Below are 15,604 nucleotides of genomic sequence, written 5' to 3'. Positions count from 1 at the left end.
ATTCGGTTATCCGAATAAAAGGAAAACTTAAAATAATGGGAAACACTATAGATTGAGGATATTAATATTAATTAAATGAAACATTAATTGATCTTTACAAATCCATGTGAAAGCTTAAAGGAAATCAAAAATGAGTTGAAAGATGAATGACTTCTCGGTAAAGCACGATTTTACCTGAAAAGCCTGAAAAACGGTAATTTCCGTACGATTTTTACCAAGTGGAGTTTAGAATATTAAATACACTTGGTTTATACCTAATAGGACTAAAGTAAAGTGATTAAAAAGATTAGAGTGCCAAAGGATGAAGGGAAAACAAAATGGAGGATTATAGTGCAATTTGCAATTAAAGGACATGGAAGGAATTTTTAATAAAGTTTATTATATAATTTTTATGAAGAAGTGAAGAGAAGCACGACACTTACCACCCATTTTGCAGTTCAGGTCGTTCAAGAAGAGAGGAGGAGGGTTTTGAGTCAAAACCAAGCAAAAAGAAGGTGAAAATCAAAGAATTTTCAAGTAATTCTTAAGAAAAGGTTAGTTATTTTCACTTCCTCCTTCATTTCTATGGATTACTTTTTGAATTCCATGAACTTTGAAGTGAGGTGCTTGTTTGTGTAATCTGATTTGGTGAAGATGAAGTGATGAGAAGTGATTTTAAGGTGATTTAAGATGATTGAAAGTAGTTATGCATGAATTCAAAGTCTAAGTTGCATAAGTCACCAAGATGGATGATTTTGAGTTTGTTCTTGATATGCCATGAACTAGGAATTCTGATATTCTTATATTATGATGTTATGTAAGTAATAGAAGAGTTGGATTGCATGAATTTGTGCTGGAAGTGAGGTGAGAATGCTTAAACATATATAAATTATTGTTGGACATGTTACAGTTGGGCTGCCTGAAATTCAGCTTCTGTAATTGACCTATTTGACTAAGCAAATGAACTCCAAAATTTATGAAATTTGATATGGAGATAGGCTGAGATGTTGGGTAGGTCGTGTTAAAATTTAAAGGCCGTTGGATAAAAGGAAATGGAGTTATAAGCAAATCAATGCAGGCTGCTCAGCATGAGAAAAACTGAACTTCAGATTCTATAATTATGTCATTTAAAAATGCAAATGAGCTTTAAAAATTATGAAATTTTCCAGAACAGTACCCTAAGATGTTTGGAACATGCTGTCAAAATTTCAGGGCAATTGAATATGGGGAATTCAAGATATAGTCAACGCAATGCCAGCTACTCAAATGCTGAAATTCTGCATTTCATAAACCTTGAACGAATTTAGCATGCTATTCACTTCTATTGTTTTCGTTGTTAGTATTTTGTGTCTAGGATGTGGTTAAGTGTTGGATATGAAGTGTTTCATGCTTAAACTCAGATCATATAACACTTGGACAAGTATAGTGAAAATGAAAGAAAAAGCATGAGACTACATTCTAATGCTTAATTTACATTCTTATAGAAGTGCATGTGTGTACATTGTGTAGTATGATCTTAATGTGAGTATTAATATCATGCTACAGCTGCTGAGAGAAAGGGAGTTGAGGAGAGGGTGATTACTAGAGGAAAAGGGCTAGGGGAGCCATCTAGTTCAGGTTAGTGTATATTATTCCTTTCCTACTTTTATTTAAACAAAATGAAATTGATTTTGCAAAATATTTTCAATGGATTTGCTTTATGAATTATAACTATATTCATAAGTTTTTAAAGAGGAAAAAGATTATTTTGAAAGCATACGACCGAATGATATTTGTAAATGAATTTTATGATTCTTATACTGTGAAAGAGGAGGACGTTGGCCAATTGATATCTGTAGTATGAGGGGTGGCCGTGATTGAATGTTTTTAGCAGTGGTTGTGAAATGAAATGTTGTCCATTGTGATTTTGATATTAGTACATAAATGGAATTGTTTAAAAGTCTTACAGCTGATATAGATATGGTTATTACCCCGAATATCATTTCATTTGTTGAAGTTGATATTACGATCGATTGAACATGGATATCATCACTAGATGATATATGATTGATATGAAATTCTCCCTCCATGTTGAGGTTGTAGATTGCTCCCTCTTCTGTTGAAATCATATCACAGATTGAGGTTGTAGATAGCAGGTCTAGATGTGCACATTAGACATTGATGGCCCTCAGAATTGACTCTATAAAAGCTGTAAAGACTATATTATGAATTGATGATTTAAATGGTATTGATTTATTTTGTTTCTTATTTTCTTTACCATGGTGGATTTATGAATTGTCATTCCTTATTATTTTTATTAGTACACCACTAAGCCATATGCTTAGCGATAGTTGCTTTTGTACTATCGCAGGTAAAGGAAAGGAAAAAGAACCAAGAGAGGATCATTTTTATTTGATGTAGATAGTATGCTACTGATGTAGCTATTGTATATTTGACTTCTTTTGGAATATGTATGATGTATTAAACATTAACAGATCATTTATGTATATTTGAGCAGATTCATGTAAATTATGATTGTATGAATTTGAAAATTTATAGTCTATTAAAGTAATTAATTTCTATTATGTATCTAAGATTTGAACAGGACTCCAATATGTAATTAAATCATCCATGGACTTATGGGTTATGGAACCATTTTATTTTATGTTTTTTTTTATAATATGTTTAAGAAATTATATTGAGATTAATATCTACCAAAAGAAGTTATATATATTTAATAACTAAATTATTTTGCTACAAGATATAAAAATGAAGGAATTAAAAGGATTAAGTCCCTTGTAGTATACTTAGTAAGCATTTATAAGAATTAAGTGCTTATTAATTATATTACGGGCGACATGCCATGTCTTACAGTAGGGTAAGGTGTGACATGTTTATTTTGGTATCAGAGCAGTTTTAATTGCATATTGGATCATATTTTTACTGCATAAAAATGTGTGAAATGTAATCTGCTCAAATATGACATGCCTGTTAATTGTTGGATATCTACATCATACAATATTCTAATACGATGCATGGTTTTCTGTGATAATATACAGAGAGCGTGTTATTTTTGATCGATAGTATGGAGGGTGTTAGTCGGGGAGATAATTTTAATCCGCTTGAGGAGCAGTCTGAAGCGAGACAGGAAGAGCGTGGTAATGCTCCCGAGCATGCTGATGTCCCTGTTGCACCAGCTGCTGACCCTATAGCCCAGCAGATGGCTGCATTATTGAGACAAATGGCGGGTAACTTACAGCAACAGCAGCAGCCAGTTAGACAGTATGATAAGTTGGTTAAGTATGGGGCCACAGAGTTTTCCGGCACCACTGACCCGATGGTAGCTGAGCAGTGGCTAGAGAGGATTGATAGGGTTTTCCTAAAACTCCAGTGTGATGATGCTCAGAAGTACGATTATGCAGTCTCTTTACTTCAGGAAGATGCATATGAGTGGTGGAAGACAGTTCCTAGGAGCAGAGTGCAACCACCAGTTCTGACTTGGACAGACTTCCTAAGGGAGTTTAAGAAAAAGTATGTTCCATCTAGCTATGTGGATGCCAGAATAGAGGAGTTTCTGCAGCTCAAACAGGATCATAGGACTGTAGTTGAGTATGAGAGGGAGTTTACTCGGTTGAGTTATTATGCTGGGAGGATGTTAGTTACAGGTAGGGACAGGTGCAAGAGATTTGAACAGGGATTGAAGCCCAGTATTAAGAGCCATGTGATCGGCTTTGAACATGAGAATTTTTCTGCATTGGTATCACAAGCTCTGAATCAAGAGAAGGTTGATCAAGAAAAGGCTACAGAGGAGAAGAGTGTCAGGAGGACTTTCCCAGTGGCTAGTAGCTCTAGTAATAAAAAGAGGAGATTCTTCAGTCCATTTCCTCCTAGATCTAGCAGTGTGAGGCCACAGAGCCAGAGACAGTTCAGACCACCATTGCCACCTCCACGAGCTCCTCCAGTTACTCGTAGTTGTGTTCATTGTGGTAGATATCATGGCGGAGTGTGTAAGTTGACCACAGGAGCATGTTTTAACTGTGGCGAGGTTGGACACTTTGTGAGGGATTGCCCTAAACCGAGAACTACTACGGCATATACAGCCACAGGGGGATCGATTCAAAGACCAGCTGCTAGTTATGGATCTTCTCAGTCTTCAGGCAGAGGTAGAGGCAGCGGTAGAGGTAGCATGTCGGGTAGTCAGGGGACAGTGAATCAACCAGAGCCTATTGGTGTGCCAGCTAGAGTTTATGCTATGAGGCAGAGGCAGGATGCTGATGCAGCTGATGTGGTGACTGGTATATTTCCTTTATTTAATCATGATGTTTATGTGTTATTTGATCCTGGATCATCTCACTCTTATATTAGTGCTGGGATTTCTTGCTATGCATCTGTTCCTTGTTTGCGATTGGGGTATGATGTGCTTGTATCGAGTCCATTAGGACAGGAGGTTATTGTTAACAAATTATATCCTGATTGCCCACTCATAATCCAAGATCATGTATTCCCTTCTGATTTAGTTGAGATGCCTTTCGGAGATTTTGATGTTATTTTGGGCATGGATTGGTTAAAAAAATATCAAGCAGTGGTTGATTGTGACCTTAAGAAGATACTATTTAAACTGCCAGAATATATTGATGTGGTGATACAGGGTGAGAGACAGATACTTCCTTCATCTGTGATAACTGCAGCTTTAGCTCAGAAATTGATCCGTCATGGGTGTGAGGCATACCTAGCTCACATTGTGGACACAAGGGTAGGTACTCCTAGTCTTAAGGACATTCCTACTGTGTGTGACTTTCCAGATGTTTTTCCAGAAGAATTACCAGGATTGCCGCCAGAAAGGGAAGTTGAATTCGAGATTGAGGTTATGACAGGGACTCAACCGATCTCCATTACTCCTTACAGGATGGCTCCTGCTGAATTAAAAGAATTAAAAGCACAATTACAGGAATTGCTTGATAAGGGGTTTATTCGTCCTAGTGTGTCACCATGGGGAGCTCCAGTGCTATTTGTAAAGAAAAAAGATGGCGGTTTACGGTTGTGCATCGATTACCGTCAGTTGAATAAGGTCACAGTCAAGAATAAGTATCCTTTGCCAAGGATTGATGACCTCTTTGATCAGCTTCAAGGTGCTTCTGTATTCTCTAAGATAGATTTGAGATCGGGGTATTATCAACTCAGGGTTAAAGAGCAGAGTATTCCTAAGACGGCATTCAGGACTCGCTATGGCCATTATGAGTTTCTAGTTATGCCATTCGGATTAACTAATGCTCCAGCAGCATTCATGGCTTTGATGAACACGATCTTCAGACCTTACCTTGACCAGTTTGTTGTGGTTTTTATTGATGACATTCTGGTATATTCCAAAGATATAGAAGAGCATGATAAGCACCTAAGAATCATTTTTCAAACTCTTCGAGAAAAACAACTTTATGCTAAGTTTTCTAAATGTGAATTCTGGTTAGCACAAGTTGCTTTTCTTGGTCATATTGTATCTGCAGAGGGTATTGCAGTGGATCCTGGTAAGATTGAGGCTATTTCCAGTTGGAAGCCACCAAAGAATGTTTCCGAGATTCGTAGTTTCTTGGGTTTGGCTGGCTATTATCGCAAGTTTGTTAAGGGATTTTCTATCATTGCTTTGCCCTTAACTCAACTATTGCGGAAGAACGTTAGGTTTGAATGGACAGATAAATGTCAGGAGAGCTTTGATAAGCTGAAGAAGTGCTTGACTGAAGTGCCAGTTTTGACTTTACCTATTCCAGGTAAAGAGTTTACTGTTTATAGTGATGCTTCTCATAATGGCTTAGGTTGTGTGTTAATGCAGGATAGAAATGTTATTGCTTACGCATCACGCCAACTTAAACCACATGAGAGGAATTATCCTACACATGATTTGGAACTTGCAGCCATTGTATTTGCATTGAAGATATGGAGACATTATCTTTATGGTGAGAAATGCTATATCTTCACAGATCATAAAAGTTTAAAGTATCTGGGTACTCAAAGGGAGTTGAATTTGCGACAGAGACGATGGCTTGAGTTGATAAAAGATTATGACTGTATTATCGATTATCAGCCAGGGAAAGCTAATGTGGTAGCAGATGCATTGAGCCGTAAGATTATTGCTAACCTCAGGACGACAGCGTTATCTCTAGTCCATGATCTACGGTCTATTAATGCTAAGTTTGAGAAGATTTCTGACAATTGGGTGTTAGCTAATCTTCAGGTGAAGCCTTTATTGATTGATCAGATTCGAACAGCAATATTGACGGATGATGACTATCAAAAGATTCTTTCAGAGGCACAAGATGGTAAACGACCAGATTTTTCTGTCAGTAGAGATGGGTTATTACTATTTCGGGACCGGTTATATGTTCCGTCAGATTTAGATTTGAGACATCTCATCTTGAAGGAAGCACATGATTCTCCATTTTCTATGCATCCGGGCGGGACAAAGATGTATAGGGATTTGAAGAGGAACTATTGGTGGACTGGTATGAAGAAAGATATTGCTGAAATTGTAGCTAAATGCCTAACGTGTCAACAAGTCAAGGCAGAACATCAAGTACCAGCAGGATTACATCATCCACTTCAGATTCCAGAATGGAAATGGGAAAGAGTGACTATGGATTTTCTAATGGGACTTCCACTTACCCAGAAGAAACATGATGCAGTTTGGGTTATTGTGGATAGATTGACGAAGAGTGCTCATTTCCTACCTGTAAGATCAGACTATAGTTTAGAGAAGTTGGCAGAAATGTATATTGGTGAAATAGTTAGACTACATGGAGTGCCAATATCCATTGTTTCTGATAGAGATCCAAGATTCACATCTAGATTTTGGGCTAGCTTACAGAAAGCCCTGGGCACTAGATTGAATTTTAGTACTGCATTTCATCCTCAGACAGATGGTCAATCTGAGAGGATTATTCAAATATTGGAGGATATGCTTCGAGCTTGTGTTCTTGAGTTTGAAGGTAGTTGGGATAACTATTTGCCTTTGATAGAATTTGCTTATAATAACAGTTACCAGACCAGTATCGGAATGCCTCCATATGAAGCTTTATATGGTAGAAAATGTAGGACACCTCTATGTTGGGATGAAGTTGGTGAAAGGCAATTACTAGGTCCTGAAATTATTCAACAAACAGAAGAAAAGATCAAAGTAATTAAAGAAAGATTGAAGGCGGCGACAGATCGACAAAAGTCATATGTGGATCTAAAGAGAAGAGATATAGAGTATAAGGTGGGTGATAAAATATTCCTTAAGGTTTCCCCTTGGAAGCGTGTTATGAGATTTGGTAGAAAGGGAAAATTAAGTCCTCGTTTCATAGGACCTTATGAAATACTTGAGAGGATTGGTCCATTGGCATATAGGTTAGCCTTACCACCAGACCTCAATAAGATTCATAATGTTTTCCATGTTTCTATGCTTCGGCGATATAGATCGGACCCTTCACATATATTGCCTTTAGAATCAATTGAAGTTAATCGAGACGTCACATATGATGAAGAACCAGTGGTTATCCTAGCTAAGGAAATTAAGCAACTTCGGAATAAACAGATTCCCCTAGTTAAGGTGTTATGGCGAAGCCACTCCAGAGAAGAGGCTACTTGGGAACGTGAAGAAGATATGAGAAGACAACATCCACAATTATTCAGAGATCTATAACAGGTAAAATTTCGAGACGAAATTTCTTTAAGGAGGGAAGAGTTGTAATATCCTCAATTTTTTAGTTCTTTCTATTTTAGCTTTTTCGATGAATTCGGTTATCCGAATAAAAGGAAAACTTAAAATAATGGGAAACACTATAGATTGAGGATATTAATATTAATTAAATGAAACATTAATTGATCTTTACAAATCCATGTGAAAGCTTAAAGGAAATCAAAAATGAGTTGAAAGATGAATGACTTCTCGGTAAAGCACGATTTTACCTGAAAAGCCTGAAAAACGGTAATTTCCGTACGATTTTTACCAAGTGGAGTGTAGAATATTAAATACACTTGGTTTATACCTAATAGGACTAAAGTAAAGTGATTAAAAAGATTAGAGTGCCAAAGGATGAAGGGAAAACAAAATGGAGGATTATAGTGCAATTTGCAATTAAAGGACATGGAAGGAATTTTTAATAAAGTTTATTATATAATTTTTATGAAGAAGTGAAGAGAAGCACGACACTTACCACCCATTTTGCAGTTCAGGTCGTTCAAGAAGAGAGGAGGAGGGTTTTGAGTCAAAACCAAGCAAAAAGAAGGTGAAAATCAAAGAATTTTCAAGTAATTCTTAAGAAAAGGTTAGTTATTTTCACTTCCTCCTTCATTTCTATGGATTACTTTTTGAATTCCATGAACTTTGAAGTGAGGTGCTTGTTTGTGTAATCTGATTTGGTGAAGATGAAGTGATGAGAAGTGATTTTAAGGTGATTTAAGATGATTGAAAGTAGTTATGCATGAATTCAAAGTCTAAGTTGCATAAGTCACCAAGATGGATGATTTTGAGTTTGTTCTTGATATGCCATGAACTAGGAATTCTGATATTCTTATATTATGATGTTATGTAAGTAATAGAAGAGTTGGATTGCATGAATTTGTGCTGGAAGTGAGGTGAGAATGCTTAAACATATATAAATTATTGTTGGACATGTTACAGTTGGGCTGCCTGAAATTCAGCTTCTGTAATTGACCTATTTGACTAAGCAAATGAACTCCAAAATTTATGAAATTTGATATGGAGATAGGCTGAGATGTTGGGTAGGTCGTGTTAAAATTTAAAGGCCGTTGGATAAAAGGAAATGGAGTTATAAGCAAATCAATGCAGGCTGCTCAGCATGAGAAAAACTGAACTTCAGATTCTATAATTATGTCATTTAAAAATGCAAATGAGCTTTAAAAATTATGAAATTTTCCAGAACAGTACCCTAAGATGTTTGGAACATGCTGTCAAAATTTCAGGGCAATTGAATATGGGGAATTCAAGATATAGTCAACGCAATGCCAGCTACTCAAATGCTGAAATTCTGCATTTCATAAACCTTGAACGAATTTAGCATGCTATTCACTTCTATTGTTTTCGTTGTTAGTATTTTGTGTCTAGGATGTGGTTAAGTGTTGGATATGAAGTGTTTCATGCTTAAACTCAGATCATATAACACTTGGACAAGTATAGTGAAAATGAAAGAAAAAGCATGAGACTACATTCTAATGCTTAATTTACATTCTTATAGAAGTGCATGTGTGTACATTGTGTAGTATGATCTTAATGTGAGTATTAATATCATGCTACAGCTGCTGAGAGAAAGGGAGTTGAGGAGAGGGTGATTACTAGAGGAAAAGGGCTAGGGGAGCCATCTAGTTCAGGTTAGTGTATATTATTCCTTTCCTACTTTTATTTAAACAAAATGAAATTGATTTTGCAAAATATTTTCAATGGATTTGCTTTATGAATTATAACTATATTCATAAGTTTTTAAAGAGGAAAAAGATTATTTTGAAAGCATACGACCGAATGATATTTGTAAATGAATTTTATGATTCTTATACTGTGAAAGAGGAGGACGTTGGCCAATTGATATCTGTAGTATGAGGGGTGGCCGTGATTGAATGTTTTTAGCAGTGGTTGTGAAATGAAATGTTGTCCATTGTGATTTTGATATTAGTACATAAATGGAATTGTTTAAAAGTCTTACAGCTGATATAGATATGGTTATTACCCCGAATATCATTTCATTTGTTGAAGTTGATATTACGATCGATTGAACATGGATATCATCACTAGATGATATATGATTGATATGAAATTCTCCCTCCATGTTGAGGTTGTAGATTGCTCCCTCTTCTGTTGAAATCATATCACAGATTGAGGTTGTAGATAGCAGGTCTAGATGTGCACATTAGACATTGATGGCCCTCAGAATTGACTCTATAAAAGCTGTAAAGACTATATTATGAATTGATGATTTAAATGGTATTGATTTATTTTGTTTCTTATTTTCTTTACCATGGTGGATTTATGAATTGTCATTCCTTATTATTTTTATTAGTACACCACTAAGCCATATGCTTAGCGATAGTTGCTTTTGTACTATCGCAGGTAAAGGAAAGGAAAAAGAACCAAGAGAGGATCATTTTTATTTGATGTAGATAGTATGCTACTGATGTAGCTATTGTATATTTGACTTCTTTTGGAATATGTATGATGTATTAAACATTAACAGATCATTTATGTATATTTGAGCAGATTCATGTAAATTATGATTGTATGAATTTGAAAATTTATAGTCTATTAAAGTAATTAATTTCTATTATGTATCTAAGATTTGAACAGGACTCCAATATGTAATTAAATCATCCATGGACTTATGGGTTATGGAACCATTTTATTTTATGTTTTTTTTTATAATATGTTTAAGAAATTATATTGAGATTAATATCTACCAAAAGAAGTTATATATATTTAATAACTAAATTATTTTGCTACAAGATATAAAAATGAAGGAATTAAAAGGATTAAGTCCCTTGTAGTATACGTAGTAAGCATTTATAAGAATTAAGTGCTTATTAATTATATTACGGGCGACATGCCATGTCTTACAGTAGGGTAAGGTGTGACACATGCACAAAGCATACAAACTCATGCACAAAGCATACACACTTATGCACAAAGCATACACAAACATGCACGAAGCATACACACACACTCATGCATTAAGCATACACCTTCAAAGCCCTTTTAAAAAGGCCTATCGAACTACGTTGACTTTGATCTTCCATTCAAACGGAAGTACGTAGGCACGTTCGGGATTTCACCCCGGGCGGCAAGTCGAAATCATCAAAATCACTCAAACATTTCATTAATCCATCTTTCATCTTGCAAAACATTCATCCATCGGTTAGTTTATCAGCATGACATAGTCTCGGGATCCACCTCGGGTTCGTAGACTGTGCCTTAGACGTTGGGATAATTAATCTAGCAACTAGGTTAATTAAAATTGGAGTCACATAGGGTTTTTTCCTAGTTTACCCTGAAATAATTAAACAAGGTGGCGACTCACACATTCACGTGTATTTCTTCTCATTCATCATATGCATCACATGCCTATATGACATTTGGGGAAGGGGTTCACACCCATCACACGAATAAGCTCGTCCGCTTATTTATAAGGGCTGATAACCCTAGCATATGATCATAGCTTCATATAACCAAATCAATCTCATCATACCACATTTCAATCATGCATAATAGAGCCCAAATCAAAATCATCCTTAATTCATAATACTTCTTATAAAACTTGTCTTATTCTTTAGTCTTCTTAAATTCATAATGTAAGCTTACTTTAGAACATAAGTAACTCATGAAAATTTCTTACTTAAACATAATTACTTAATATAGGAAATTTCTCATAAATTCCTTTTCTTTTAAAACTTTCTTAAGGTCATAATGAAATTTATCATAAGAAACTTCTTATCATATAAAATCACACTTTCCTTATTCAAAATTCAAAGCAGATACACCTTAAATACCCATTTTTTAAAAAACTCTAAACATATGAAAATTATCAAAATAATCATACTTATGTCATATATATATAGATAGCATACCATACAAAAAAAAAAAAAAAAATTAAGTAAGCCTTACCACCCTAGAGTGGTTTGGCCTCTTAAGGAAAACCAAGGGGAGGAATTTCCTTCTTCAACCAAGCATACTAACATAACTCTTATGCACCAAGGTATCCATTTCTATCCTCATCATGCATTATGTAAACTAATTCCACATTTTATCCCAAAATTTCCAACAATTTTGCCCATTTATATCCATTTAAACATATCTACAATAACACTTTTCAAACTTATATCTTATTTTGGTTAAATCAATCCTCAAACATACAAATAATCAAGAGAACCTCATCACACATGATTCATACATACATTTATCCAAATAAACCTATGATTCAAGGCATAGGAAATTTCCAGCATTAAAATAACCTTGACCTTTGCTATGTTTTTAAGACATAACTTCAGTTATAAGTCTCCAAATTGAATGAAATTAGATTCATTAGAAATTTAAGACAAAATTCTACAAATGTTATGAAGGGACCACATCCTAGATCAATTGGTAAGATAGCAAACAAATGCTAGGAACACAAACCAACAGATCAGACCTGATTCAGCAGAATCAAGTCCAATGTTTATAGAATTCATACTTAACTAAACACTCAAATTAAACCAATCTAGAACGAGAGAAGTCTCAAGACATAGGGAAACAACTTTTATGAAGAACTCAAAACCTAATCGTGTCATTATAGTGGTCAAAATGGGCACTCAATTTAGTGATGCAAGTGGCCCGACACAATAGAGTCAGTTTGGGTGTTTCAGTCATAAATTGAGCTGTGTATCTCTAAATTGGACACAAGAGGAGGGGTTGGAAAGCTAAGAAGTAGACCTACAACTTTCATGAAGGACTCAGATACAAATGGAAAATAGAAGTGGTCGAAAACTAGTCCTTAATCTCACCCAATAATACTTTTTTCCAAAGTCAGCTTACTTTAACCATGAAAAGAACATGAAAGACAAAGATACAAGGTAGAGATTTCTACCACATACTAAATACTCATCAAACATCATCCTAAGAGCATAAACCAACAAAGAATAATAAGAAAACTTAAGGCCTTATTCATCAATAGATTCTGCCACTCTTGGAAGACGAAGAAGAAAATGTTTTCCTCATCAATTCAACATATAGGCATGCTTAGAAATCTCCCAAGAACAGATTTATACCACCAAAGTTCAATAATCAAATCATTTCATATAAAATTCCCAATTGTCACAAAATAGTATAAACTTCACAAAATCAAAAATTTTAACAAAGTAATTGTGTTTATGAACACTAACCTTAAAAACAAGCTCTAACAAGCTTAACTAAAACTCTTTAAGCCTTAGCTTGCCCTTCTGTTTGGTAGAAGATTCTCCACCCTTTGACCCAAGTAGGAAATCTCCAAATTTCTTGAAATTAGTCACCAAAAATCACTTTTCTAGCTTCACTCTCAAAGATTAATTACTTAAATCAAATTGGATGAGGTGAATTTGGTGGATTTAGCAAGTAGAAGTTGAAGAAAAACAAAGAGAAGAAGGAGAGGAAGTTGGCGTTGAAGAGAAGAAGAAGAAGAAGAAGAGAAAAAGTGGTTGCTCAATTATTGGAGTTGATCTTTATAAAGCAACTAAGGGTCTTTTGGTCTTTTTCCACAATTGGATGGCTAAGATTAAGTCAAAAGTAATCTCATCTAATGGCTAAAAATATTCTCCAATTCAATTCCTTCAAAATATTATTTATCTCCACAAATTTCTCAAATTACTCCATAAAAATAATTCCTCAAATTTCCTTAATTAATAAAGCATCATAATTCACTATTCACTAATTATTGAAATTCTCCAAAAATATTCATTACTTACTAATTATTGAAATTCTCCAAAAATATTCATTTCCTTAATTAATAAAGCAACATTTTTAATATTTTCTGCCTTTCTTCTAAAGAAAGATAATTATCCCACCATCCTTTTAATTGATCAATAAATCCTGAGTTTAATATATGAGCTAAAGTTGGATCAGTGTTACCTTTAGACTTATGAGCTGATTAGGCCATAATCATTTCTTGTAATATATTTATTATTTGATATTCTGATAATCCATCTATATTTCATTCATTAATTGATCCTCCATCAATATCAAGCCTGAATCATGGCATATCTATCTTCATATTGTATATCTAGAGGGGTCGGCCTAGGGTAAAAATTTCTAGTTTTGGGTAATGATGCATTATGAATCTTTTGAACAATAAAATTTTCGCTAAATTATTTTTTTAATTGACTAATATCTACATCAGATTCTTCTTCTTCAAATTGTTTGTCTTTACTTAATACCTTAATACTAGAAGAAGAGGAAATATTCAAATAATTTAACCTATTTTGTGTCTTTTCTAACATATCTTCTATTTTGTCTAACTTAACTATTTATTCTGCAGGTTTTTCATGAGGCTTAAATATTGGAATTTCTAGTTTAAAAATTGGTAATGGTCTTTGAATAGGAAAAGTATAAGATACTAGAGTTTTAATTTCTTATCTATCTAATTGTGACGCTATTGTGTTGAGTATTTGGTTCGTGTAACTGTTTTGAAATTGAACATTTTTAATATCTTTTAATGTACAGTTTTTCTTATCATCATCTACTGTATTTATCATCTTAAAAGGAGAGCCTATAGCAATTTGATGTTGATGACCAAATTTAATTTCTTCTAGAGGAGGATGAATAGATATAAAAACATCATTAGATATAGTTATTCATTCTTTAGTTACCTTTTGATTAACTAAGACATCTTGAAAAGGGTATTCTATACTATTCTCAATGGAATAAATAGAAAACCACTGAAAGAAAGAAATATTAACTTTATATTGCTTCATGTAACCATAATATAGTTCTCTAATTTGATCTCTTTTTTCTTTTGAATAATTTTCAAAAAATCAATGACACTCATCTAAATTATAATCACTAGTCATTTCTTTCCTAAGAAATTCTTTATTAATTGAAAAGCCATTGTAACACCCTCTGCCCAGCCCCGAGAGATCCGACGACGGATGCCACATTCGGTGCCGGAGGCACCATCTTAACTTAACATGTAAATCATAAAATTAAAATTATGAATTAGAAGTAATTGAGTATTCACAAGTTTGTGAGTAATTTTTTTTTTATAATGATTGGGAAAAATCCTACAGAAATACTGTAAGAATATCCCTTTAAAAACTGAGCTCGCCAAACATGTGAATACAAAACACTCCCAATTAAAACTCCAAACTTCCAACATCTCCAAATAATCATTATAACACAACAACACTTCTATATCTTCATAACTATATAAATCCTCAATAACATTTAAATATTCATCAATTAATTGCATTCATTACATATATCAAGTCTTAATAAACTAATCGTACCAACTATCTTAAAATATTTTATATTAAATCATTTAATCAATCTTATGCTTATCTCCAAATATATACACCAAAATAATTTCAAGCTTAAGTTATAATTCAAATAACATAATCTCTGAAAATGTAATAATTATACATGTCATAATTCTTAATTACATAAATCTCAATCTACTACTACCAAATTAATCACTTCTGCTTTGATACTACTCTTCTAATCTTCAAGTAGCAACCACGATCTTCAACCTATGCGTGATAAAAATCGGCGCACTGAGTATAAAACTCAGTGGTGCTCATAATTTACATATTTACCAAAGTTGCGATGGCAACTTACTTTATACACAAATTTCATAAAATCATTTACAATCATAAAATCATTAAATTTCAACATACATTTTTATTTATAGCAAAAGAAATATCAAATAAACTATTAATTAACAACATAAATAATGTAATTCTTTATACCATAAATCCTTTACTTAAACATTTAATCACATAAATACTTTAGTTCTGTACTTGGAATATCAATAAACTTATAATTAATAACATAAATAATTTAATTCTTTCAAATTATAAATTCATTACTTGAACATTTATTATACCAATACTATTTATTATACCCTAAGATGGTTCGACCTCTCAATGAAAACTAAGGGGAGGAATTTCC

The 15,604-nt window shown here is 33.8% G+C and overlaps 1 protein-coding gene and 1 long non-coding RNA gene across 2 annotated transcripts; both read left to right on the top strand.

Moving 5' to 3' along the window:
• Positions 1-396: 396 nt before the first annotated feature.
• LOC149496905 (uncharacterized) lies at positions 397-2,540 on the top strand. Its single transcript, XR_016320572.1, has 3 exons — positions 397-533; positions 1,525-1,596; positions 2,330-2,540. It is a non-coding gene; the product is annotated as an uncharacterized LOC149496905 (long non-coding RNA).
• A 503-nt stretch (positions 2,541-3,043) lies between these two features.
• LOC149496904 (uncharacterized) lies at positions 3,044-10,262 on the top strand. The gene is made up of 3 exons (XM_089719959.1): positions 3,044-4,253; positions 9,247-9,318; positions 10,052-10,262. The coding sequence occupies exons 1-3, from the start codon at positions 3,044-3,046 to the stop codon at positions 10,099-10,101; spliced, it is 1,332 nt and encodes a 443-aa protein (XP_089576085.1). The 3' UTR covers positions 10,102-10,262.
• Positions 10,263-15,604: the final 5,342 nt, after the last annotated feature.

Source organism: Jatropha curcas, chromosome 4 (assembly GCF_041381405.1).
Source record: "Jatropha curcas cultivar XTBG-Jc1 chromosome 4, XTBG_Jcur_1.0, whole genome shotgun sequence".
Lineage (NCBI taxonomy): Eukaryota > Viridiplantae > Streptophyta > Magnoliopsida > Malpighiales > Euphorbiaceae > Jatropha > Jatropha curcas.
Note: the sequence above shows the minus strand (reverse complement) of the source record. Positions and strands in the feature narration are given on the sequence as shown.

Bases quoted from the DNA above. Each gene is read 5' to 3' on its own strand.
- LOC149496904 (XM_089719959.1), top strand. From the start codon at position 3,044: ATGGAGGGTGTTAGTCGGGGAGATAATTTTAATCCGCTTGAGGAGCAG. The intron at 4,254-9,246 runs GTATATTTCCTT...ATCATGCTACAG, and splicing joins TGCAGCTGATGTGGTGACTG to CTGCTGAGAGAAAGGGAGTT. The intron at 9,319-10,051 runs GTTAGTGTATAT...GTACTATCGCAG, and splicing joins AGGGGAGCCATCTAGTTCAG to GTAAAGGAAAGGAAAAAGAA.